This window comes from Pelophylax lessonae (genome assembly GCF_965119305.1).
Source record: "Pelophylax lessonae genome assembly, chromosome: 9".
In the NCBI taxonomy this organism is placed as follows: Eukaryota; Metazoa; Chordata; class Amphibia; order Anura; family Ranidae; genus Pelophylax; species Pelophylax lessonae.
In genome coordinates this window covers 173,452,018-173,475,078 of record NC_138776.1, presented here as the reverse complement: position 1 = coordinate 173,475,078, position 23,061 = coordinate 173,452,018, and the positions used below count along the sequence as shown (strand labels likewise).

The 23,061-nt window shown below is 40.7% G+C and overlaps 1 protein-coding gene across 1 annotated transcript in view; it reads left to right on the top strand.

Moving 5' to 3' along the window:
- MMRN2 (multimerin 2) overlaps nucleotides 1–23,061 on the top strand; it is an 87,089-nt gene that overhangs the window by 51,069 nt on the left and 12,959 nt on the right. The window contains exons 3-5 of the mRNA XM_082269348.1: nucleotides 13,221–13,327; nucleotides 13,642–13,716; nucleotides 22,465–22,638. Of these exons, the coding sequence (XP_082125474.1) occupies nucleotides 13,221–13,327; nucleotides 13,642–13,716; nucleotides 22,465–22,638 (356 nt within the window). The remainder of the gene's footprint in view (nucleotides 1–13,220; nucleotides 13,328–13,641; nucleotides 13,717–22,464; nucleotides 22,639–23,061) is intronic.

The window sequence follows — 23,061 nt, the reverse complement described above, 5'->3', positions numbered from 1 at the left end:
GTAGAGAGCAAGTATACAAGGCAATAGTATCGACTCACGCTTGAAATTGATGCAGCAGATCTTCTCAGATACTGGCAGTCTGCGCCGGGGAAAAAACTACAGCGTTCCAAGCATCGGCGAGCTGCGGACCGGAAGTGACGTGGGTTTCCGCCCGACGTACGTTTCGTCATAGGACGTCTACGGGGAGCGGTGCCCGTCAGTCGACCTCACTGTCCTAATATAGCCATAGTCATCCCAACGGCCTATAGGTTGCCTCAATGCACATCTGCCAATAGTTGCTCAGTATTGGAAACAGATGGGACGTGCAGGCTTATTATGGGATGCATATTAAAGGCTATTGTTATCATCATGTTAGATCGTGCTGCCATCTGGTGGATCCAATTTATATTACAAGGATATTTAAAATTAACTTTATTAAGAACAAATATGTGTAATAAAATGTGTATATAGAATTAATAAAAAGACAAAGATATAATTAAAAAAGGCGATAAACGTATTTTGTAAGGTGCTTTAATAGTGAATCAGTGTATATTAGTGAAAAAAAGAGGAGAGACGAGTCCAAAGGAGAGGACTGTGGTGAGTGGTTAAAATATAATATATAAGCCAAGGGCACATATATAAAAGTGCTGACGTTGAAGTAAAGAAATTGACGTTGAAGTAAAAGAATAAATAAGCAAATCTTTAGTGTCTGAGATATAAATTATTTGGTATATGTACTTATAGTGAATAATGAAAGTGATGTGAAGATAGATAAAGAACACCCGTGAGAACTTGAAAATTATACATTGAAGCGAGTGTGGGAAGGGATATTCAAAAAATTCCATATAAAAGATGTTTAAATAGAAAACAGGCTTATTCCTTGAAATGGTCTGTCCATTTTTTCTAAAAGGACAAAAAGTAAAGGGTTCCACATAGAGGGGAGAAAGTTCAAAAAATCAAAGAATTAAAAAATTAAAAAAATTTAAAAAAATTTAAAAAAATTTAAAGTGATGCTGGATGGGAAGGTTGAGAACAACCAAGGGAAAAAAACAGACAAATGGAGGAAAAAAAAAAAATGGAGGAAAAAATTATATCCATGTATGCTGAATGAGAAGGTTGAAGTGATGCTGGATGAAAAGGTTACAAACAACCAAAAAGAAGAACAGACAGATGGAGGAAAAAATTATTATATCGATGTAGTAGTCAATTGCTTAATGAATTGAAATCTATATCTTCTCATAAAGGGTAATATAATCCAGATACTTGTGTGAAGAGGGTATATTTATGTAAAAACATATAGAAAATTGGAACTCTAAAAAAAAAAAAAAAAAAAAATTGGAACTCTAAAAAAAGAAACTCTAAAAAGTACCCATAGGGGAATAACAGTCATTAAACCGTTTAAGGAGATCCCAATCATCGAAAATGGTATAAACCGGATAATTGTAGTAACGTGATGTTGGATGAGAAGGTTAACAGAGTCTGCTTGGGTGAAGAAGGCGCAACATCCCAAGAGCTGAATGAAGGGAAGAAAGCATATCAGAAAAAACACACATATCAGATGAAAAAAAGGGGGGGTAGATTGCCACGATGCAATATGCATCCCCGTAAAAACATATGTATTGTAAACATGTATAAAAATGTTCATAAAAATATTATATATAAAAGGGAAAAAACATATGTAAAAGAAGATAAAATCAGAGGTTGTTTCGTAGTAGAAAAATAAAGACCAACAGGATAAAAAATGGAATTATGTGTCTGTGATAAAACAATTTAAATTTCTTAATGCGCTCTCTTCGACCCGAAGGGTTAAATGCTGACATCGATTTAAATTGTTTAAATTGTTTTAAATTGTTTTATCACAGACACATAATTCCATTTTTTATCCTGTTGGTCTTTATTTTTCTACTACGAAACAACCTCTGATTTTATCTTCTTTTACATATGTTTTTTCCCTTTTATATATAATATTTTTATGAACATTTTTATACATGTTTACAATACATATGTTTTTACGGGGATGCATATTGCATCGTGGCAATCTACCCCCCCTTTTTTTCATCTGATATGTGTGTTTTTTCTGATATGCTTTCTTCCCTTCATTCAGCTCTTGGGATGTTGCGCCTTCTTCACCCAAGCAGACTCTGTTAACCTTCTCATCCAACATCACGTTACTACAATTATCCGGTTTATACCATTTTCGATGATTGGGATCTCCTTAAACGGTTTAATGACTGTTATTCCCCTATGGGTACTTTTTAGAGTTTCTTTTTTTAGAGTTCCAATTTTTTTTTTTTTTTTTAGAGTTCCAATTTTCTATATGTTTTTACATAAATATACCCTCTTCACACAAGTATCTGGATTATATTACCCTTTATGAGAAGATATAGATTTCAATTCATTAAGCAATTGACTACTACATCGATATAATAATTTTTTCCTCCATCTGTCTGTTCTTCTTTTTGGTTGTTTGTAACCTTTTCATCCAGCATCACTTCAACCTTCTCATTCAGCATACATGGATATAATTTTTTCCTCCATTTTTTTTTTTTTTCCTCCATTTGTCTGTTTTTTTCCCTTGGTTGTTCTCAACCTTCCCATCCAGCATCACTTTAAATTTTTTTAAATTTTTTTAAATTTTTTTAATTTTTTAATTCTTTGATTTTTTGAACTTTCTCCCCTCTATGTGGAACCCTTTACTTTTTGTCCTTTTAGAAAAAATGGACAGACCATTTCAAGGAATAAGCCTGTTTTCTATTTAAACATCTTTTATATGGAATTTTTTGAATATCCCTTCCCACACTCGCTTCAATGTATAATTTTCAAGTTCTCACGGGTGTTCTTTATCTATCTTCACATCACTTTCATTATTCACTATAAGTACATATACCAAATAATTTATATCTCAGACACTAAAGATTTGCTTATTTATTCTTTTACTTCAACGTCAATTTCTTTACTTCAACGTCAGCACTTTTATATATGTGCCCTTGGCTTATATATTATATTTTAACCACTCACCACAGTCCTCTCCTTTGGACTCGTCTCTCCTCTTTTTTTCACTAATATACACTGATTCACTATTAAAGCACCTTACAAAATACGTTTATCGCCTTTTTTAATTATATCTTTGTCTTTTTATTAATTCTATATACACATTTTATTACACATATTTGTTCTTAATAAAGTTAATTTTAAATATCCTTGTAATATAAATTGGATCCACCAGATGGCAGCACGATCTAACATGATGATAACAATAGCCTTTAATATGCATCCCATAATAAGCCTGCACGTCCCATCTGTTTCCAATACTGAGCAACTATTGGCAGATGTGCATTGAGGCAACCTATAGGCCGTTGGGATGACTATGGCTATATTAGGACAGTGAGGTCGACTGACGGGCACCGCTCCCCGTAGACGTCCTATGACGAAACGTACGTCGGGCGGAAACCCACGTCACTTCCGGTCCGCAGCTCGCCGATGCTTGGAACGCTGTAGTTTTTTCCCCGGCGCAGACTGCCAGTATCTGAGAAGATCTGCTGCATCAATTTCAAGCGTGAGTCGATACTATTGCCTTGTATACTTGCTCTCTACTTGTCACACTAAGGATCTTTTATTTTTTCCCTTTACACCCAGATGGGATCTTTCTGGTCCTGTGGGACCACCAACAGGCAGGTTTGAGAATTACTTAGTTCCTGTTATCTGGCTTATACACTTCTGTGTGTCCCAGGGTAAGTGTGACCCCCAGTGTCCAGACCGACACATTACATGAGCATTTAACAAAAGGATATACAATTGGCATTTTTATAGTATTTATTCACAACTACCTCATTTAGCATTTTATAGTGGCAATTGTAACCACTAACTTTGTATACATACCCAGTTTTTTTACTTCACTTCAAACACCATATATTTAATAACTATTTTCTATTTTTTATTCATTTATTTATTGGATTTATTATCTACTCATTTACAAGATTAAGTATAATTGTCACATTTTGCACTATTTTGTATGCACTAAGCACTTTTTCCTCTTTTACTCACATCGTTGCACATGTGGTAGGTAGCGCCGATTTCCAACCCTTCACCCCCACATTACATTCCTGCCCCTAAGCTTCTTAGAGGTCGGTTGGTGGCTGCAACCTTTTATATTTTCACCGCCTGGCTGTTCTTATTCATAGCGCTGGTTCTACACCCCCCATTTACACTATTGGGTATTGTCTTCCTATCCGTAGGAATAGCTAGGCATATAGACTTAGTCAAAAGACAAAAGGCATTAGCATATACACACCCACGGGGGCTGTCCCATCCGGTCAATACCCCCCCTGCATCACCACTCCCAACTCAGTTTGGTAGCATAGCAGTAGGTAATAAGAACCCCAAAAGAGGGGTGGGGGCGGCGACTGTCGGAGGACTCAGAGAAAGGAATTTTACAGGTAAGATTTTACAAAAATTCAGTTTTTTCACAAAGTCTGCTGCCTCTGTTTTGTATGATGGCAATTTGGATATACTCCAGAATGTTATGAAGAGTGATCAGGTGAATTTCAATAAATTGTAAAGTTCTTCTTTGCCGGGGTAAAGCTGTCCACTCCAACGGCTCTCACCGTTGTCAGTCTGCAATTGTGAATGGGAAGACTAGCCTGAAGTAGAGCCGTCTGAAAGTGAAGCTTGAAGCGCTCGTGAAGCGCAGCGTGGAAGAGATGATGTAGATGCAGTGGTGGTGCGGAGGATGGTCAATGTGGACAGCTTTACCCCAGATGCTTGCATACATAGATGTGCCTGTTTAATCATCAACCATGTGAGTTGCTAAATGTTTTACCTTCATTAAATGTAACCATATTGATACACTTAGAGTTGCCTCTCCAACCTGAGCATTCTCTTTTATACTCTGTAGCTCCTGCTGGATTCAGCTTTATGCATTCCCTAATGACAGTTTTTTTTTGTGGCTGTGGTTGTAGAACGTATCATCTGAGTTTCCATTATTTCTTATGGGAAAATTCACTTTGAGCACTTTCGATTACAAGCACGTTTCCAGAATGAATTATGCTCGCAATCCAAGGTTTTACTGTAATTCTATTGAAGTATTGTATAAACAGCGCAATGAGTTGTAAATTAAAGCACACCTGTGTGTTAGATCCCTAGTTGCCCTTAAATAGTAGGTGTAGCCAACATCCCGATATGAAATTTATAAGAAGTTTTGGTGCCTCAAACCAAAAAAGATGGGACTTTATGGGCTAGTCAAGAAATAAGTCCTTACTACAAACAGAAATGCGGTGGATAAAAAAACTCAACGCTACTAGACCCCCAGGACTTAATGATAACGAAAGTTATCGCCCCTTCTTAGAGGGCTTCGTCTCCGGAAAAACAGACTAAACACACTCTATTCCATAATAATCCCCAGCAAGCTTCTAGTCTCTCCTTTCGTACATTTGCAAAGAGACATACACTTTATTTGGCATGTTATCATCAACAGTAGGATGCCCCGCCCTGACCTGCACTGTCCCCCCGAGTGCAACCCACTCTTCCCTTCATGTTACTAATTTGCTGCAATTTATCATGTTTAATATAAAATGTTCTAACATATACTCTCATTTTCCTAATTATCAGTGATGCTTTTGTATTATATTTTATTTATACCCTTCTTGTGACATAAGTGGCGTCTCAATATCCCCGCGCCTTTACTCTGCCATCCCAAAACACACCCGGCACAGGTGACCCCAGAGGCCTCTCCCTGGGGACCTGACAGAGAAATGCTCCCGTCCCAGGGAGCACTATCTCCGTCCTTCCTGTGTCGGCGGCTTCGGGACATCTCCCTTCCATCAGTCACAGGCTGGATGCGCGCGCAGGTCCGCCTGACGCGCTCCACGCCGACACGCACACCCGGAAGCCGGGTCTGCGCTGTGACGCTCCGATGCGCTATTGCGCATGCGCGAGCGGGTATATAAAGCCGGGGATTTCTAACAGGGCGCCACTTCCCTCTAGCTGAGGGAACGTACCGGACGCCCAGGACCCGCTGCTCTTCAACATTCAGGAACCTAATTCCCTCTAAAACTGTAAGTTTACCATCCAACAGTGTCGATTCACTGCACTGTTGGATGATTCTTTCAAAATAAATGCCTTTTGAACAAAGGCTCATATGTATATTACTGTTACTAGGGAAACAACCGGGATACCATACCGGAGCTCCCTCTACTGGCCACAAAAAACAACCACATCCATTTTGTAAGTGTAAAATCATTTTTTTACTTCATTAAATGACTTACCTCATCATCATGCTCTTCCACATCTGAATAATTACCGTACTAAACATTTTAGGATACTACAAGGGACTTTTCCCCTTCAACAAGAGCAACGATCTCAAATTGTAAGTCAGTTAACAAATTTCTACACAAACCATTCCAATATTTCAACAAATTCACCTAAACTCCTTCTCACCATAGAGACAGTGATTCCCCCAAATCCTGTGTGCAATATTTTGAGAGAACAGATAACAAGGTCCGGGACCAGACGCCAATGTCACAAGTATGTTGATATACTCCTCTTTTTCCTATTTACTGGAAATATTCACATATAATGCAAACAACTTATTATTTTTACCATATATCTTCCAGATATGGTGATCAACCCTCTTTCCTTGATAAAGGCAACATATAGAATGCCGAAACGCGTTGGAAATTAGAGATATACACTCTCTCTCAACACATTCCTGAGTCTCACATATGAGCCGGAACAGACAGAGAATTATATCTATGTTCACCATTCACTTTGTCACCTCTTCCATCTTATCCTTCACTATACACATGGGTCTATAACCCATTTGCACTTATTTTTCTTTATTGTATTATGACCTATGTAATAAATTGTGATATACTTTTTTATATACTTTATTATTTCTTGACTAGCCCATAAAGTCCCATCTTTTTTGGTTTGAGGCACCAAAACTTCTTATAAATTTCATATCGGGATGTTGGCTACACCTACTATTTAAGGGCAACTAGGGATCTAACACACAAGTATCGATTTTTTGGATGGACAACACATCCGTGACCTCCTAGATCCATAGACCCAAAGTCTCCATATTATTTCGTTTTTTGTCGGGCAGCAAGGCAAAAACGCACATACTTATCGACTTAATCAACCCCGGCTTTCCCCTGTCTCTGAACTTTGGTTCACTCACGGAGAAGCCGCAGGGTTCCAAATATTGTTTTCCGGCTACTATTTAAATTCAAGCTGGATTCACTCGCAAGGGAAACTGGGGGCACAATGGGGGACCTTGTGGGTACGGAGTGGGACTCCCTGATGCTAAATATACAATCCAATTTCAAAGAGAAAGAACAGCTAAACTCTGACATCACCGCACTTTTTACTACTTTAAAAAAACACCTAGAAAGGAAGTCAGCCCTACACTGGCACGTCCGCACTTTTGACAGATACATAAAAGAAAATATTAACCCGGCTGGTTTACGTATCCAAATCTTTCCCACATTAGACAACATTACAGCTTTGATGAAACAAGAATGGGAAGATATACTTAACCAATGTTCAAAAAACCTCATGTTACTTCTTCAAGGGGAATACCTCCGACAAAGTAAAAGCCTTGAGGGAGAAATCAAAAAAATTTATGACCAACTCGCCCCATTAAAAACAGCCGCACTTTACAGCACAGAGGAAACCAAGCTAAAGGCACATCTGGAAGAGTACAGCAAGGAGATACTTGTCAAAAAAGAAAAGAAATATTGGCGCGACAAGAATGCATTTACACAAGGCCGCGCATACAGATGGACAAATTCCACAAGATCAAATCGCAACAAAAATCGTGCTCCAAGATATCCTTACCAGCAACAATCCTCTGACTCATCTTCCTACAACTCTGGCTCTGACATGAACAAAGGCAGAAATATGCCCCAAAAAAGTACCACACAAAGGACACCCAGGAACCCCGACAGAAACGACTGGGCAATACCTCAAGATCAATCAGAAGCCTGTGCATCTGACACCGAAATAACAGAAACTGCTACGAAAACATTAAAACCACATGAAATGTTCACCCGCTCCAAACAAAGGGGTGTTTTTTTAGGCAAAGTTTACAACAAAACCAAAGCGAACCAGGACACACAAAGACAGGAAGACAAGAGGGACTAAATGTCATAAACCTCTCTTCACATAACCTTACTACAGCACAGAAAGAAGTCCTATCTTTAGGACTGTCTTTCTGTCCCAACAAAAGTATGGATACTTTCGAAACCATTAAAGACATTAATTTATTTGCACGCAACCTTACTCTTAAGGTTTGCTATAGCAAAAAACCAATGACACAACCTACACCCACTCCACTTACAGCCGCTGAATTCAGGGCTATCAGAGACCTCAACCTACTCCTCGAGGAAGGTGGACTAGATGATTTAGAAGACACGGACTCATTAACAGACAGTGATGAAGAAGAACCCGATATCCCACCAACCACTACTATTCAATTCAAGAGGAAATCACCGAAATATCCCCCCATCAACACTAACCCAGCTATAGCACTATTTGTTCGTCAGACAACCAAAGATATTGAACAATTACGTAGAACCACCCACTCTACCAACTTAACTCCAGAACACACGAAAGCACTCAAAGAACTTCAAGATAACCAAGACATTACAATTAAACCCTCTGACAAGGGGGGTAATGTGGTTCTAATGAATAATGAAGATTACAAACAAATGTGTCTCAACATTCTGGAAAACAAAAAATATTATAAACAAATTTCTCCCCTTATGGTACACAGCTTTAATCAAGAATTCTATACACTGGTTGATCAAGCTTACAGCAACAATACCATCACTAAGACCCTCTGGGAGTTCATTCGAACAAAATATCCCAAGGTTCCGACTTTTTATGCCTTACCCAAAGTGCACAAAGATCCACAAAATCCACCCGGACGACCTATCATCTCCGGTAACGGCAGCATTACAGAAAAAATGAGCCAAGTCATTGATGCCCACCTCAAACCTCATGTTACCAAACTCACCTCCTACATCAAGGATACTGGACACTTACTTCAAATTTTGGATAATATATCAATACCTACTAATGCATTTCTGGTCACAATCGATGTCGAAACACTCTACAACAATATTCCCCATTCAAAAGGACTTCACTCAGTACAAAAAACTCTTTACCAACAAAGCGACCATGACATCAACTTTAATACATTTATTCTAACTATGTTGAAATTCATACTTCATCACAATATTTTCTCCTTCTGTGGCACATACTATGTGCAGACATGCGGCGTTGCCATGGGCACAAGCTGCGCGCCCTCTTACGCGAACATCTATTTGGGCGAATGGGAAGAGGACTTCTTAACATCAGAAGAAAACAACTTATATACCACCAATATCATGTTATGGCAAAGATACATCGATGATGTACTCCTTATCTGGAACGGCCCCGAATATCTACTCCTTGAATGTTTAAACAAAATGAATCATAACAGATACAACATGTATTTCACAATGACATACAGCCAAACAAAAATACCCTTCTTGGATACCTACATTTACAAAGATCAAACCGGCAATATCATGACCACCTTATTCAGAAAAGAGACTGCTGGCAATACCGTACTTCATGCTACCAGTTTTCACCCAGAACCCCTTAAAAAGTCCATCCCTCACAGTCAATTTTTAAGACTCAAGAGAATTTGCAGCAGTCCAACTAAATTCCAACAAGAGGCCGATGCTCTAACTGACAGATTGTTAGCACGAGGATATTCTCGAACATGCCTTAAGAAAGCATTTAATCGGGTCAACCAACAAGATCGACACACAATCCTGTTCAACAAAAATAAAAACCCAACAACGGATCCACCACCAACCAGAATAATACTCAGATTCTCCAACGAGCATAGTAAAATTCGCAATATATTAAAAAAGAACTGGTCCATCCTTACGGAAGATCCTTCATTGAAAGACTTATTACCCGACAACCCCCTCATCTCCTATAAAAAGACTCGCTCTGTGCATCAAACCCTCGTACACAGCGAAATGAAATCATATAAAGATCCTTGTAAAATCAAAGGCACCTTTCCCTGTGGATCATGCGCACAATGCGCCGTCATTCCCAAAACAACCTCTCTTCTGCTACCTAATGGTGAGCTCTTTTCCCCCAGACATTATGCAAATTGCAAAACGAAGGGGGTTATCTATATAATGAACTGTGAATGTGGCGCGTTCTACATCGGAAAGACGCGCCAAGAATTTGGACTCAGGGTCAACCAACACATGCAAAGCATGTCCATTGGTAACTTTTACTTACCGTTAGGCCGCCACATGTCTCATTTTCATAAATACAGAATGCCGAAAGTCAAATTTTCTGTTCTTGATCGTATACACATTCCAAGCAGAGGGGGAGACTGGAATAAGTCCTTACTACAAACAGAAATGCGGTGGATAAAAAAACTCAACGCTACTAGACCCCCAGGACTTAATGATAACGAAAGTTATCGCCCCTTCTTAGAGGGCTTCGTCTCCTGAAAAACAGACTAAACACACTCTATTCCATAATAATCCCCAGCAAGCTTCTAGTCTCTCCTTTCGTACATTTGCAAAGAGACATACACTTTATTTGGCATGTTATCATCAACAGTAGGATGCCCCGCCCTGACCTGCACTGTCCCCCCGAGTGCAACCCACTCTTCCCTTCATGTTACTAATTTGCTGCAATTTATCATGTTTAATATAAAATGTTCTAACATATACTCTCATTTTCCTAATTATCAGTGATGCTTTTGTATTATATTTTATTTATACCCTTCTTGTGACATAAGTGGCGTCTCAATATCCCCGCGCCTTTACTCTGCCATCCCAAAACACACCCGGCACAGGTGACCCCAGAGGCCTCTCCCTGGGGACCTGACAGAGAAATGCTCCCGTCCCAGGGAGCACTATCTCCGTCCTTCCTGTGTCGGCGGCTTCGGGACATCTCCCTTCCATCAGTCACAGGCTGGATGCGCGCGCAGGTCCGCCTGACGCGCTCCACGCCGACACGCACACCCGGAAGCCGGGTCTGCGCTGTGACGCTCCGATGCGCTATTGCGCATGCGCGAGCGGGTATATAAAGCCGGGGATTTCTAACAGGGCGCCACTTCCCTCTAGCTGAGGGAACGTACCGGACGCCCAGGACCCGCTGCTCTTCAACATTCAGGAACCTAATTCCCTCTAAAACTGTAAGTTTACCATCCAACAGTGTCGATTCACTGCACTGTTGGATGATTCTTTCAAAATAAATGCCTTTTGAACAAAGGCTCATATGTATATTACTGTTACTAGGGAAACAACCGGGATACCATACCGGAGCTCCCTCTACTGGCCACAAGAAACAACCACATCCATTTTGTAAGTGTAAAATCATTTTTTTACTTCATTAAATGACTTACCTCATCATCATGCTCTTCCACATCTGAATAATTACCGTACTAAACATTTTAGGATACTACAAGGGACTTTTCCCCTTCAACAAGAGCAACGATCTCAAATTGTAAGTCAGTTAACAAATTTCTACACAAACCATTCCAATATTTCAACAAATTCACCTAAACTCCTTCTCACCATAGAGACAGTGATTCCCCCAAATCCTGTGTGCAATATTTTGAGAGAACAGATAACAAGGTCCGGGACCAGACGCCAATGTCACAAGTATGTTGATATACTCCTCTTTTTCCTATTTACTGGAAATATTCACATATAATGCAAACAACTTATTATTTTTACCATATATCTTCCAGATATGGTGATCAACCCTCTTTCCTTGATAAAGGCAACATATAGAATGCCGAAACGCGTTGGAAATTAGAGATATACACTCTCTCTCAACACATTCCTGAGTCTCACATATGAGCCGGAACAGACAGAGAATTATATCTATGTTCACCATTCACTTTGTCACCTCTTCCATCTTATCCTTCACTATACACATGGGTCTATAACCCATTTGCACTTATTTTTCTTTATTGTATTATGACCTATGTAATAAATTGTGATATACTTTTTTATATACTTTATTATTTCTTGACTAGCCCATAAAGTCCCATCTTTTTTGGTTTGAGGCACCAAAACTTCTTATAAATTAAAGCACACCTTCCCTCCAATGTTTCAATAGTGTGTGAAAGAGAGTGTAATTCCTCCTCATCAACAAACAATGGGGAGATCTACTTCTGGTCCTACAGTTATGCCTCGTACACAATACAAGGTTGAACAAAAAAAAAAGACAACTCAGCTTGCAGCTTCTGTACTAACAATCCGATGTTAGTACAGCAATCTCCCCTGCTGTTCTTTTGTATTCCAACAGGGGGATGCCCCCCCCCCCATCCCCATCAGAACACTCTGGTCAGCGCTCTCTGGCATTGGCAGACCTTTTTCAATCATGACCCTTCAGCAGAAACCGGACGAGCGACCAGCTTCTGTCGGACCAGCTGCCATACACAGGGGCCGAATGTCGGCCAGTTTCTATTAAACCGGCCAATGCCGCCCGACATTCGGCCCATGTGTGCTAGGCTTAGCTTTTAGTGGAACTTTCTAATGCCTCTCTTTTGAGTGGCCTTTATGTATATTACCATTGAGGACTGCTCCAGAAAGAGGAAAATTCAGGTCACAGTTGGGCCTCATGCACACTGAATGTTTTTAATCCTGCTGTTAGAGGCGTTTCTGCCTCTAAACGCCCCTGCTTGTTAGCCTATGTGTCCAGGCACACATAGGCATTTAGAGGAGTTCAGAGGTAGGAGCATTTAGAGGAAGAACCCCCAACCCCCCACCTCGCCAGCATGTCCAGGAGCAGCAACGTTTTGGCAGAAAAAAATGCAAGACACGTGAACATGCAGCTAAACCCTCGTTAACACTAGGTGCGTTAAGAACTTGAGCTTTAATTCATTTCAATGGCCAAAATAAATGATTCTTGCCAAAAATGCATGCCCAATAGTCTGACGTGTTTACAAGCGTCATGCATTTTTTCTGCCAATAAACTGCTGCCAGGAGCAAAGGCTTTAAGGAGAAATAGGCAAATGTCTAGTGTGCATGAGACCGTAAGGTCCAATTGTCACAGTAGGCCTATAAGAGAATCTGTAGTTACACACAACAATAAAAAACACCAAACCCTGCCAACCACAACTAAAACCTTTCGATGGTGTACCATTTTTAGGATTTCGTTTTTAAATAACAGAAAAGCAGCCATAATTCAGTAAATGTTATTTGTTGCAGGTACAGACTCGCCCAGAGACCAGTTTATGAAATAAAAAGAAAATTTATCACTGGCTTAGAGTGGAAATGCTGCCCTGGATATAGTGGCTCCACATGTGAATATGCTGGTAAGTTAAGAACAAATAGACTGATGTAAATTCATTCTAAGACTTGAGATTATAATGATATATAGAGCATGGCAGATAGCTAGGATTATAGCCAATACTGGATATGCACAGAACAAAAGGAAGTAATCAATCAACAATCATCTTTTTTTGGACTGCTCTAAGTATATGGGAGCTGAAATGCCACAGGCTTATTGTGGTTACTTCTTATTATTGCTCTTTGTACTGTCTTGAAATAATGCATGTTTATGGCTGACACAATAAATTCTGTTATTTCTACATCGGCTCATCCAAAATCTGGCTGTCTCTTCATACAGATCCCAATTCTATTCTTATTCCTCTGGGACACACTTCTAAAGCTGAGGAAACACAAGAAGCCTCAGTAAAAGCAGGTAAGCTTCTCCTACGTAAATGAATAATGTTTTGCATTATGTATAATAGGAAGCATAAAATTACTGTATTACAATATTAATATTCAATGGAAGAACAGTACTTCTCAGTAGGCAATCTTCTGTCTTTCATTCACAAATACAGCACTAGAAACATAAAATAAAATTTGCTTTTGATGGCAAATAAATTAGAGGTTTTCAAAGAGACTCCAAAACGTTTTAAATTATATTAAGAAATACCTAAGAAGTGGGTGTTCCTTAGTATAATCACTCTGTTAACCATATATAAAGCATACTGACATATTTTAATGGAAGGCCATCATTTTGCAAAGTACTACAGGCACAATCTCATCATATTCCTTACGACCATATATAATTTCTACAACTTCAATTTAGTTTCACAGAGTATGAATAAAGGAAGTGGCTGAATGCCCATTGCAGTCAGAGTCCATTTTTTTGAAAATTCCGAATGAAAAAATGACACACATTAGACGACAGAGGTGGCAGCAGGTTAACGCATTTCACACAGCGTTCCTGTGCTTAATCATTACCTTGGTTATGATTAAGCACATTATTGCTGTGTGAAACGCGTCAACCTGCTGTTACCTCTGTCGCCTGGTGTATAACATTTGGAATTTGCAAATAAATGGACTCTGACTCCAATCAGTGTGCAGCCACTTCCTTTATTCATCCTGTTTCTCAGGTGCGAGCCAGGGTTGGCACCCACACGTGGAGCAAGCAACCTGATTGTTGTGCTCACCAGGAGCAGCGTTTATTTCTGTTCCCTAGTTTCACACAGTGCATTACTGAATTTAACAAGAATTGGTCTTTACTTAAAGAGGAAGTAAACCCTGCTACAACTTGTACCTATAGGTAAGCCTATGATAAGGCTTACCTATAGGTACTGTAAATATCTCCTAAACATGTACCGTTTAGGAGATATTTACCTTACATGCAGGCAGTGACGTCACTGGCGCATGCGTTCTGAAGGAACGGCCGCTCGTGCCGTTCCTTCAGAGTCCCATGTCGTGACTGTCGGCTCTCGCGCGCGTGCGCGGGAGTGACGTCACCGCGGCTCCGGCCAATCAGATGGCCAGATGCCGCGATCCCAGAAGACGGGCGACTGGACATGTCGCCCGTCATAGAGGTGAGTGAGCGGCACGGCGGGGGCTCGTTCTGAGGTAAGTATTGCATAATGAGCTAGTATGCGATGCATACTAGCTCATTATGTCTTTCTCTTGCAGGGTGAAAAAAAAAATTCGAGTTTACAACCTCTTTAATATGTCCTAATCCATAAAGGCTCATGAAGGTTCTTGCATGTAGCATCACATACCTTGTAGTGCACCCTGGGAGGCCCAAAGACCAGAAAGCTTGAACAGGCAAATGGGAACTTTAGTTCCTGAATTTATTTATTTATTTATTTTTATCCTGCATGTGTGCATGCCAATTGGTCTGTGAGGATGCTCACAATAAGAATAGAATAAAGATGGAAAAGACGGGGACAAGCACAACTATAAAATCTGAAACCATCACTTGCGTATCAGAGGAAATAAAAACTGACAATGCCACTGAAGCCTTACTGGTTAGGTGTACTGCTCGATATACAAAACAGCAAAGGGCAAAGGAAATTGCCTGCACTCCAAAGTACCGATATTCTATCTTCTATAATGTGTTTTACCCAAAACAGGTTTAATCATCTCTATAAATTAAACCTGTTTTGGGTAAAACATGTTAGAGAAGGGGGCATCTCAGTAGGGTGATTGTTGTGCATATTTGAACAATCAATGTTCTCATGGTCAGGATGCTTTGTAGTGTGGCCACTTCCTTTTTGTCTTTCCTGTATATCAGACTTTGGCAGGCCATTGTGTGGCTCCCTGTGTGCTCTACAAGGTACATAGGCAGCCTACATTACTTGGCTTCCTTCAGTTTTAGACCTTTGCAGTTGTTGTAAACCAGGGGTGGGGAACCATTTTTCTGCCAAGGGCCATTTAGGTATTTATAAAATCATTCGGGGGGCGTACAAAATTATCAACTTAATGTGCAGGTGTAAAAATGTGCCTGTTATATTTGGTCAAACATTTAATTAACCCACCCCTAATGTGATGGCTGAAACTGCTTCTCTTTGGTGAGGTGTGTGATGTTAGCTGGTATTGATGATGTTGCTAATCGCAACTGGTTTTCCAGGTTTGCGTTGGTCAGTTTGGAGTGCAGTCGACTCTTTGTGGTGGTACATTTTGAAAAGAACTGCTGGCGGGTACTGCTGGTGGGTACAGCTGGCTGGTACTGCTGGTGGGTACAGCTGGCTGGTACTGCTGGTGTGTACAGCTGGCTGGTAGTGCTGGTGGGTACAGCTGGCTGGTATCGCTGTGGGTACTGATAGCTCTTGCTGGTACTGCTGTGAGTACTGCTGGCTCTGGCTGGTACTGCTGGCTCTGGCTGGTACTGCTGTGAGTACTGCTGGCTCTGACTGGTACTGATGGTCCTGGCTGGTACTACAGTGAGTACTTCTGGTTCTGGCTGGTACTGCTGTGAGTACTGCTGGCTCTAGCTGGTACTGCAGTGAGTACTGCTGGTTCTGGCTGGTACTGCTGTGGCTCTGGTTGGTACTGCTGGCTCTGGCTGGTACTGCTGTGAGTACTGCTGGCTCTGGCTGGTACTACTGTGTGTACTGCTGGTGGGAAATGCTGGCTAGCAGCGGCACCGCGCTGGAGGAAGAGGCAATGTTTCCTGTATTGGTCACAGGCAGAGTGCATTTGATATCACTCTGCCTGTGACTCACACAGACTGTCAGAACAGAGCAGGAACTATACAGGAAGCATCGGCTCCGTTCTGACAGATCAGCTGAGAGACACAGACTCAACTGCACGGGGGGCCGGACCAAATGACTTTAAGGGCCACATACGTCCCCTGGGCCGTAGGTTCCCCACCCCTGTTGTAAACCCTTACATATACCCAGTTAAATGACCATCCTTTAGGTGATACACAGAAATGAAAGTAATTCACCTACATAAATTGTTACCTATTTATCTCCAGTCTTCTCTTCTCTACGCCCATTCAAAATGCTGAATTTATAAAGCTTGTCTGAGCTGCCAGAAAAAGGGGGTGGAGAGCTGAAGTTACACTCTGTAGAGCTCAAAGGGGAGAGCTCTGAGAGCTGATTGAAGGGAAGGGACATACATTTTCATTTTAATGGATATGTTTTTTTAGCAAAAAGTAAAAAATAGGGGTTTTTTTTTTGCAAAATGTTCTGTATTTTTTTTGTTTATATCGCAAAAAAAAAAAAAACAGTGGTGATCAGATACCACCAAAAGAAATCTCTATTTGTGTGAAAAATATGATATAAATTTCATTTTTGCACAGTGTGTGATGATTGCGCAATTTCCAGCTAAAGTAGTGTGGTACCCTTGTCCTAAACAGGGCTGCTGGTGAATTTGGCTGTGCTAGGTGGTAGCTGGTCTGACTAATTTGTCTTTGTGATCATTGGATTTTCCTCCTAAGCCTGCTTTAGCTGTGTTTTCTCCCTTTTGTCAATAGGTGGCACTGTTATCTTTGGCATTAGTGTGATAAATTACAGTAGGTCTAGGTTATGAATATGTATACTTTTCTCAGCCAATCATACTGGTTGCAGAGCATGCTGGGAGAAGGTATTAATTTGGAGGAAGCCAGGTGATCTTTGTCCTTTTCCACCCAGTCTGGGTGGGTGGGTGTGTGAAGAACCTAGCCATGTGTTCAGGGCTCTGTAAGGCAGAGCCTGCTCAATACCTGGAAGCATGAAGGAAGGGAAGGAGACCTGAGATGAAGTACCAGAGGTTACTCTGCCATGGACTGAGGACCCATGGAGAGCCTGGGAAAACGTCAAGATGGAATCATCCAGAGAGTTACTGCACCTTCTGTGAGTTTAATATTGTTGCTATAGGAGACAGCTTATGCTACAAAGTACAGATTGCTGGTTCCAGCTTAAAGGCTCTTTTTCTGTACTGCTGTCTACCTTTTCTACATTTTTGTCCAAGGAGTTTGCCAATCTGCAAGTCTGCTGCTGTTTTTAAATAGGGGTGTCCTGTTCCCTACCCCTCTCTCCCACATTTTTCCTGTTGTGAGAAATAAACTTCTCTCTGTTCAAGCATAAAAGTGACTGGCGCCAATCCTTCTACCTTGTACACCACCCACCATGCCTAAGAACCTGCACCCTCAGGAGGAATGTTGGTTCCCCCTGTCTCTGGGGGTCATCACCAGGCCTCTGGAGGTTTGGGGGGGGGGGGGCGCTACAGTAGCGCAGTCAGGAATAACAAAAAATAATCTGGTCATGAAGGGGGTAAAATCTTCTGGAGGTCAAGTAGTTAAAATGAATACAAGGTGATTTTATTAAAAAAGTGCAACATATAGCTTAGTGACTTGAGAGGAGTGAACAAATGATGCCCCCTTTAGGCGCATACAATGGCACGTAGATTACTCAGCAAGTTAGAATTTTTTTAAATAACTCAAGAAGTGTTTTGTAACATAAGAAAAAGGTTGGGAGAGAAGGAGCAAAGGGGAACATGTCTCCCTCAACTGTCTTATGGATTTACTGGTGTCACATCCTTTAGAATCAGTACCCATCAAACAAAAGTCCCTAAACAAAAAACAGCTAATGTAGGATTTTCATTTTTTATTTTTATTCAAAGCATTTCATAGAAATTGTTTATTCTTTAACCACTTTAAGACCGGAAGATTTGACCCCCTTCCTGACCAGGCCATATTTTGCGATTCGGCACTGCGTTATTTTATTTTTTGCGTTATTTTTACAATTGCGCGGTCGTGCGATGCTGTACCCAAATAAAATGTATGTCCTTTTTTCCCACAAATAGAGCCTTACTTTTATTTGATCACCTTGTGATTTTTCATTTTTGCGCTATAAACAAAAAAAAAAAAAACGACAATTTTGAAAAAAAAAAAACAATATTTTTCACATTCTGCTATATAACATTACCAAAACAAAAATTTGAAAATCAAAATTTTTTAACATTTTAGGCCAATTTGTTTTCTGCTGCATATTTTTGGTAAAAAAATCACAATAAGCATATTTTGATTGGTTTGCGCAAAAGTTATTTTATTGTTTTTTTTTTTTTACTAGTAATGGCGGCGATCTGTGATTTTTTGCGGGACTGTGACATTGCGGCGGACAGATCGTGCCCCTAACTGACATTTTTTACACTTTTGGGGGGACCAGTGACATTACTACAGTAATCAGTGCTATAAATATGCACTGTTACTGTAATAATGACACTGGCAGGGAAGGGGTTAATCAAAGGTTTAAATGTGAGCCTCATGCTTACTGACGTGGGGGGGGGGGGGGTTCTGTGACACAGACAGAGATCGCAGGTTCAGCTATGCTGAATCCTGTGAACTCTCCCTGTCTGTCACTGAGAAGATCTACCTGCTTTGTTTACATAAGCAGGCAGGTCTTCTCACACTTTCCCAGATGGAGAAGAGAGGCTGCAATCGCCGCCTCTCCTCCTCCGGGCCGACTCCCGCTGTATCTAAACACAGTGGGTGCGCGCCGCTGGAATCACTAGGAGTCCAGCGACATAGGTCTACGTCGCTGGACCCAGGGGAGCCGCAATGCCGCAGTAGGATTACTGTCGGCAGTTGGCAAGTGGTTAAAATAGCCCCATAGGGCAGGACAACAGAGACTATAGCAGCCACTTGCCATAATCGGTAGCGTTTCCGGCAGACTGGCTGTACCCAAGTTGATTGCTCAACTTGGTACATTCAGCCTGCCCATTAACGGTTGGAATCAGAGTTCCTGCTGAACCAGCCAAGATTTGAACTGTGTATGTCTAGCCTAACTGTAGGTTATGTCCCTTATTTAAAACCAATATTTAGTTTCAGTAAAGGTCATCTACTACTTGCTCTAGGTAATTCACTTAACCACTTTAGCTAGAGGATTTGGCTGCTCAAAGACCAGGGCCTATTTTGCGATTCGGCACTGCGTGACACCAGTAAATCCATAAGACAGTTGAGGGAGACATGTTCCCCTTTGCTCCTTCTCTCCCAACCTTTTCTTTTATGTTATTTTAAAAAATTCAAACTTGCTGAGTAATCTATGTGCCATTGTATGAGCCTAAAGGGGGCATCATTTGTTAACTCATCTCAAGTCACTAAGCTATATGTTGTACTTTTTTTTTTTATATGATTAATATGACCTTGTGTTCACTTTAACTACTTGACCTCCAGAAGATTCCAGAGAACAGAGGCAAAATAAATGATTTCCTATGTGCCAGAGTACACAGCACTGCATTGTGGTGGTGTGCGGGCATTATTCACTGAGAAAAAGTATTACATGCAGTACTTACATTGCATCCAGAAAATATTCACAGTGCTTCACTTTTTCCACATTTTATTATGTTGCTGCCTTATTCCAAAATGGATTCAATTCATTATTTTCCTCAAAATTCTACAAACAATACCCCATAATGACAACATATAAGAAGTTTGGTAAACATCTTTAAAAAAGTTGATTATAAATAAAAAACGAAAAAAAATCACATGTACAGAAGTATTAGTTACATAGTTAGTCGGGTTGAAAAAAGTCCATCCGGTTCAACCAAAAAAAAGGAAAAAACAGTATTGAAAACCCAACCATAAAATCCCGTATGCACAATCCTATACCCGCTGTTGATCCAGAGGAAGGCGAAAATAAACCCCAGCAAAGCATGATACAATTTGCTACAGCAGGGGAAAAATATTCCTTCCTGATCCCCCGAGAGGCAATCGGATATTCCCTGGATCAACTTTACCTGAAAAAAATGTTAGTATCCATTTATATTATGTACACATAGGAAAGAATCCAGGCCTTTTTTTAAAGCAATCTAGTGAACTAGCCAAAACCACCTCTGGAGGGAGTCTATTCCACATTTTCACAGCTCTTACGGTGAAGAAACCTTTCCATATTTGGAGACAAAATCTGTTTTCCTCTAGATGTAAAGAGTGCCCCCTTGTCCTCTGTGTATTCACAGCCTTTGACATGACACTAAAAATTGAGCTCAGGTGCATCCTGTTCCCACTGATCATCCTTGTTCTACAACTGGATTGAGTCAATCTGTGGTAAGTTAAGTTGATTGGACATGATTTGGAAAAGGCACATACCGGTCTATATAAGGTCCCACAGTTAACAGTGCATGTTAGAGCACAAACCAAGCCATGAATTTCAAGGAATTTTCTGTAGACCTCTGAGACAGGATTGTATCGCGGCACAGATCTGGGGAAAGGTACAGAAAAGTTCTGCAGCATTGAAGGTCCCATTGAGCACAGTGGCCTTCATCATCCATAAATGCAAACAATTTGGAATCACCAGGACTTATAGAGCTGGCTGCCCGACCAATCTGAGTGATCAGGGGAGAAGGGCCTTAGTCAGGGAGATGACCAAGAACCTGATGGTCACTCTGACTGAGATCCAGCGTTTCTTCCAGAAGAACAACCATCTCTGCAGCGCTCCACCAGTTAGGTCTGTAAGGTAGAGTGGCCAGCCTAAAGCAACTCCTCAGTAAAAGGCACATGACAGCCCACCTGGAGTTTACCAAAAGGCACCTGGAGGACTCTCAGACCATGAGAAACAAAATTCTCTGGTCTGATGAATCAAAGATAGAACTCTTTGGCCTGAATTGCAAGCATCATGTCTGGAGGAAACCAGGCACTGTTCATCACCTGGCCAATACCATTCCTACAGTGAAGCATGGTGGTGGCAGCATCATGCTGTGGGGATGTTTTTCAGTAGCAGGAACTGGGAGACTAGTCAGGATGGAGGGAAAGATTATTGAAGCAATGTACAGAGACATCCTTAATAAAAACCTGCTCCAGAGCACTCTGGACCTCAGATTGAGGCAAAGGTTCATGTTCCAACAGGACAACAACCCTAAGCACACAGCCAAGATACCAAAGGAGTGGCTACAGAACGACTCTGTGAATGTCCTTGAGTGGCCCAGCCAGAGCCCAGACATGAACCAGATTTAAACGTCTCTATAGATCTGAAAATGGCTGTGCACAGAAAGAAGCTCCCCATCCAACCTAATGGAGCTTGAGAGGTCCTGCAAAGAAGAATGGGAGAAACTGCCCAAAAATAGGTGTGCCAAGCTTGTAGCATCATACTCAAAAAGACTTGAGGCTGTAACTGGTGCCAAAGGTGCTTCAACAAAGTATTAAGCAAAGGCTGTGAAAATGTATGTAGATGGGATTTTTTTTTTGTTTTTTTATTTTTAATAAATTTGCAAAGATTTCAAACAAACTTTTTTCACGTTGTCATTATGGGGTATTGTTTGTAGAATTTTGAGGAAAATAAAAAATGTAATCCATTTTGGAAAAAGGCTGTAACATAACAAAATGTGGAAAAAGTGAAGCGCTGTGAATATTTTCCGGATGCACTTTTTTTTTTTCAGCGTAGCACTAGGCAAACCACTGCCTCACACTGCTTGGCTGGCAATTGAATTTTGTGAGATGTCTGTTTGACATCTCAATAAAATTACTTTAAAAAAATAAAAAATAAAAGGAAATAGCACAATCTCACACCTGAGCGATCGCACAGCCGAGCGAACACATCAGCGCGCTGGGTTACGTTGCACCACACACCAGCCATTGGGTTGCAATGCAGCGACTGGTGTGAACAAGCCCTAATTTTCTTCAATTTCAAAATGTGTCTTCCTTTACTGGGGAATTCCAGACACCTGGCAGCCCCCATGATCCTGCCTAGACACATGGTCATCATGTACTGTTTTTCAGAGGTAACAGAAATCATTCAAGCAGTAGAAAGCCAAGAGAGTCTACTGGAGGATATACAGAATGACATTCACCAGGCTACTAGTCATCTCATGGAGCTACAGAACGCATTGGGACAGAACATTTCTACTGACTTTATCATGGGCCACAATGAAACAGACACTGCTGAAGATAAAGGTAAATCGAGAAAACATTTCTTTTTAGGGGGAAAAAAAATCATACAATGTTGCATCTACTGTTTGAAAATGAAATTATAGAAGAAAACTGATAAAGACTGGTGGGCAGTTATGCAAAATGCCTACAAGAAGTCAGTCATTGGCTCGATCACATTTTTGATCGTTGCTCAGTGCAAAATTCCTTCAGGTGCAAAATGTTTGTGGGTTTTCTTGCATGAATGCCTGTCATTTTCTTAAACTGTAATAAGCCTTCTGACTCCTCTCAGCATCCCCTGCACCCCCTTCCCCTATAGTTCTTTTGCTGAATTAAGCCATATCCAAATATGAAGAGAAGAGGGAAACAAAATAAGGAAAAAGTGATCACAGTTTGTACAGTGAGTATAAAAAAGAATCACCTTCTTTAAAATAATCACATTTTGTTGCT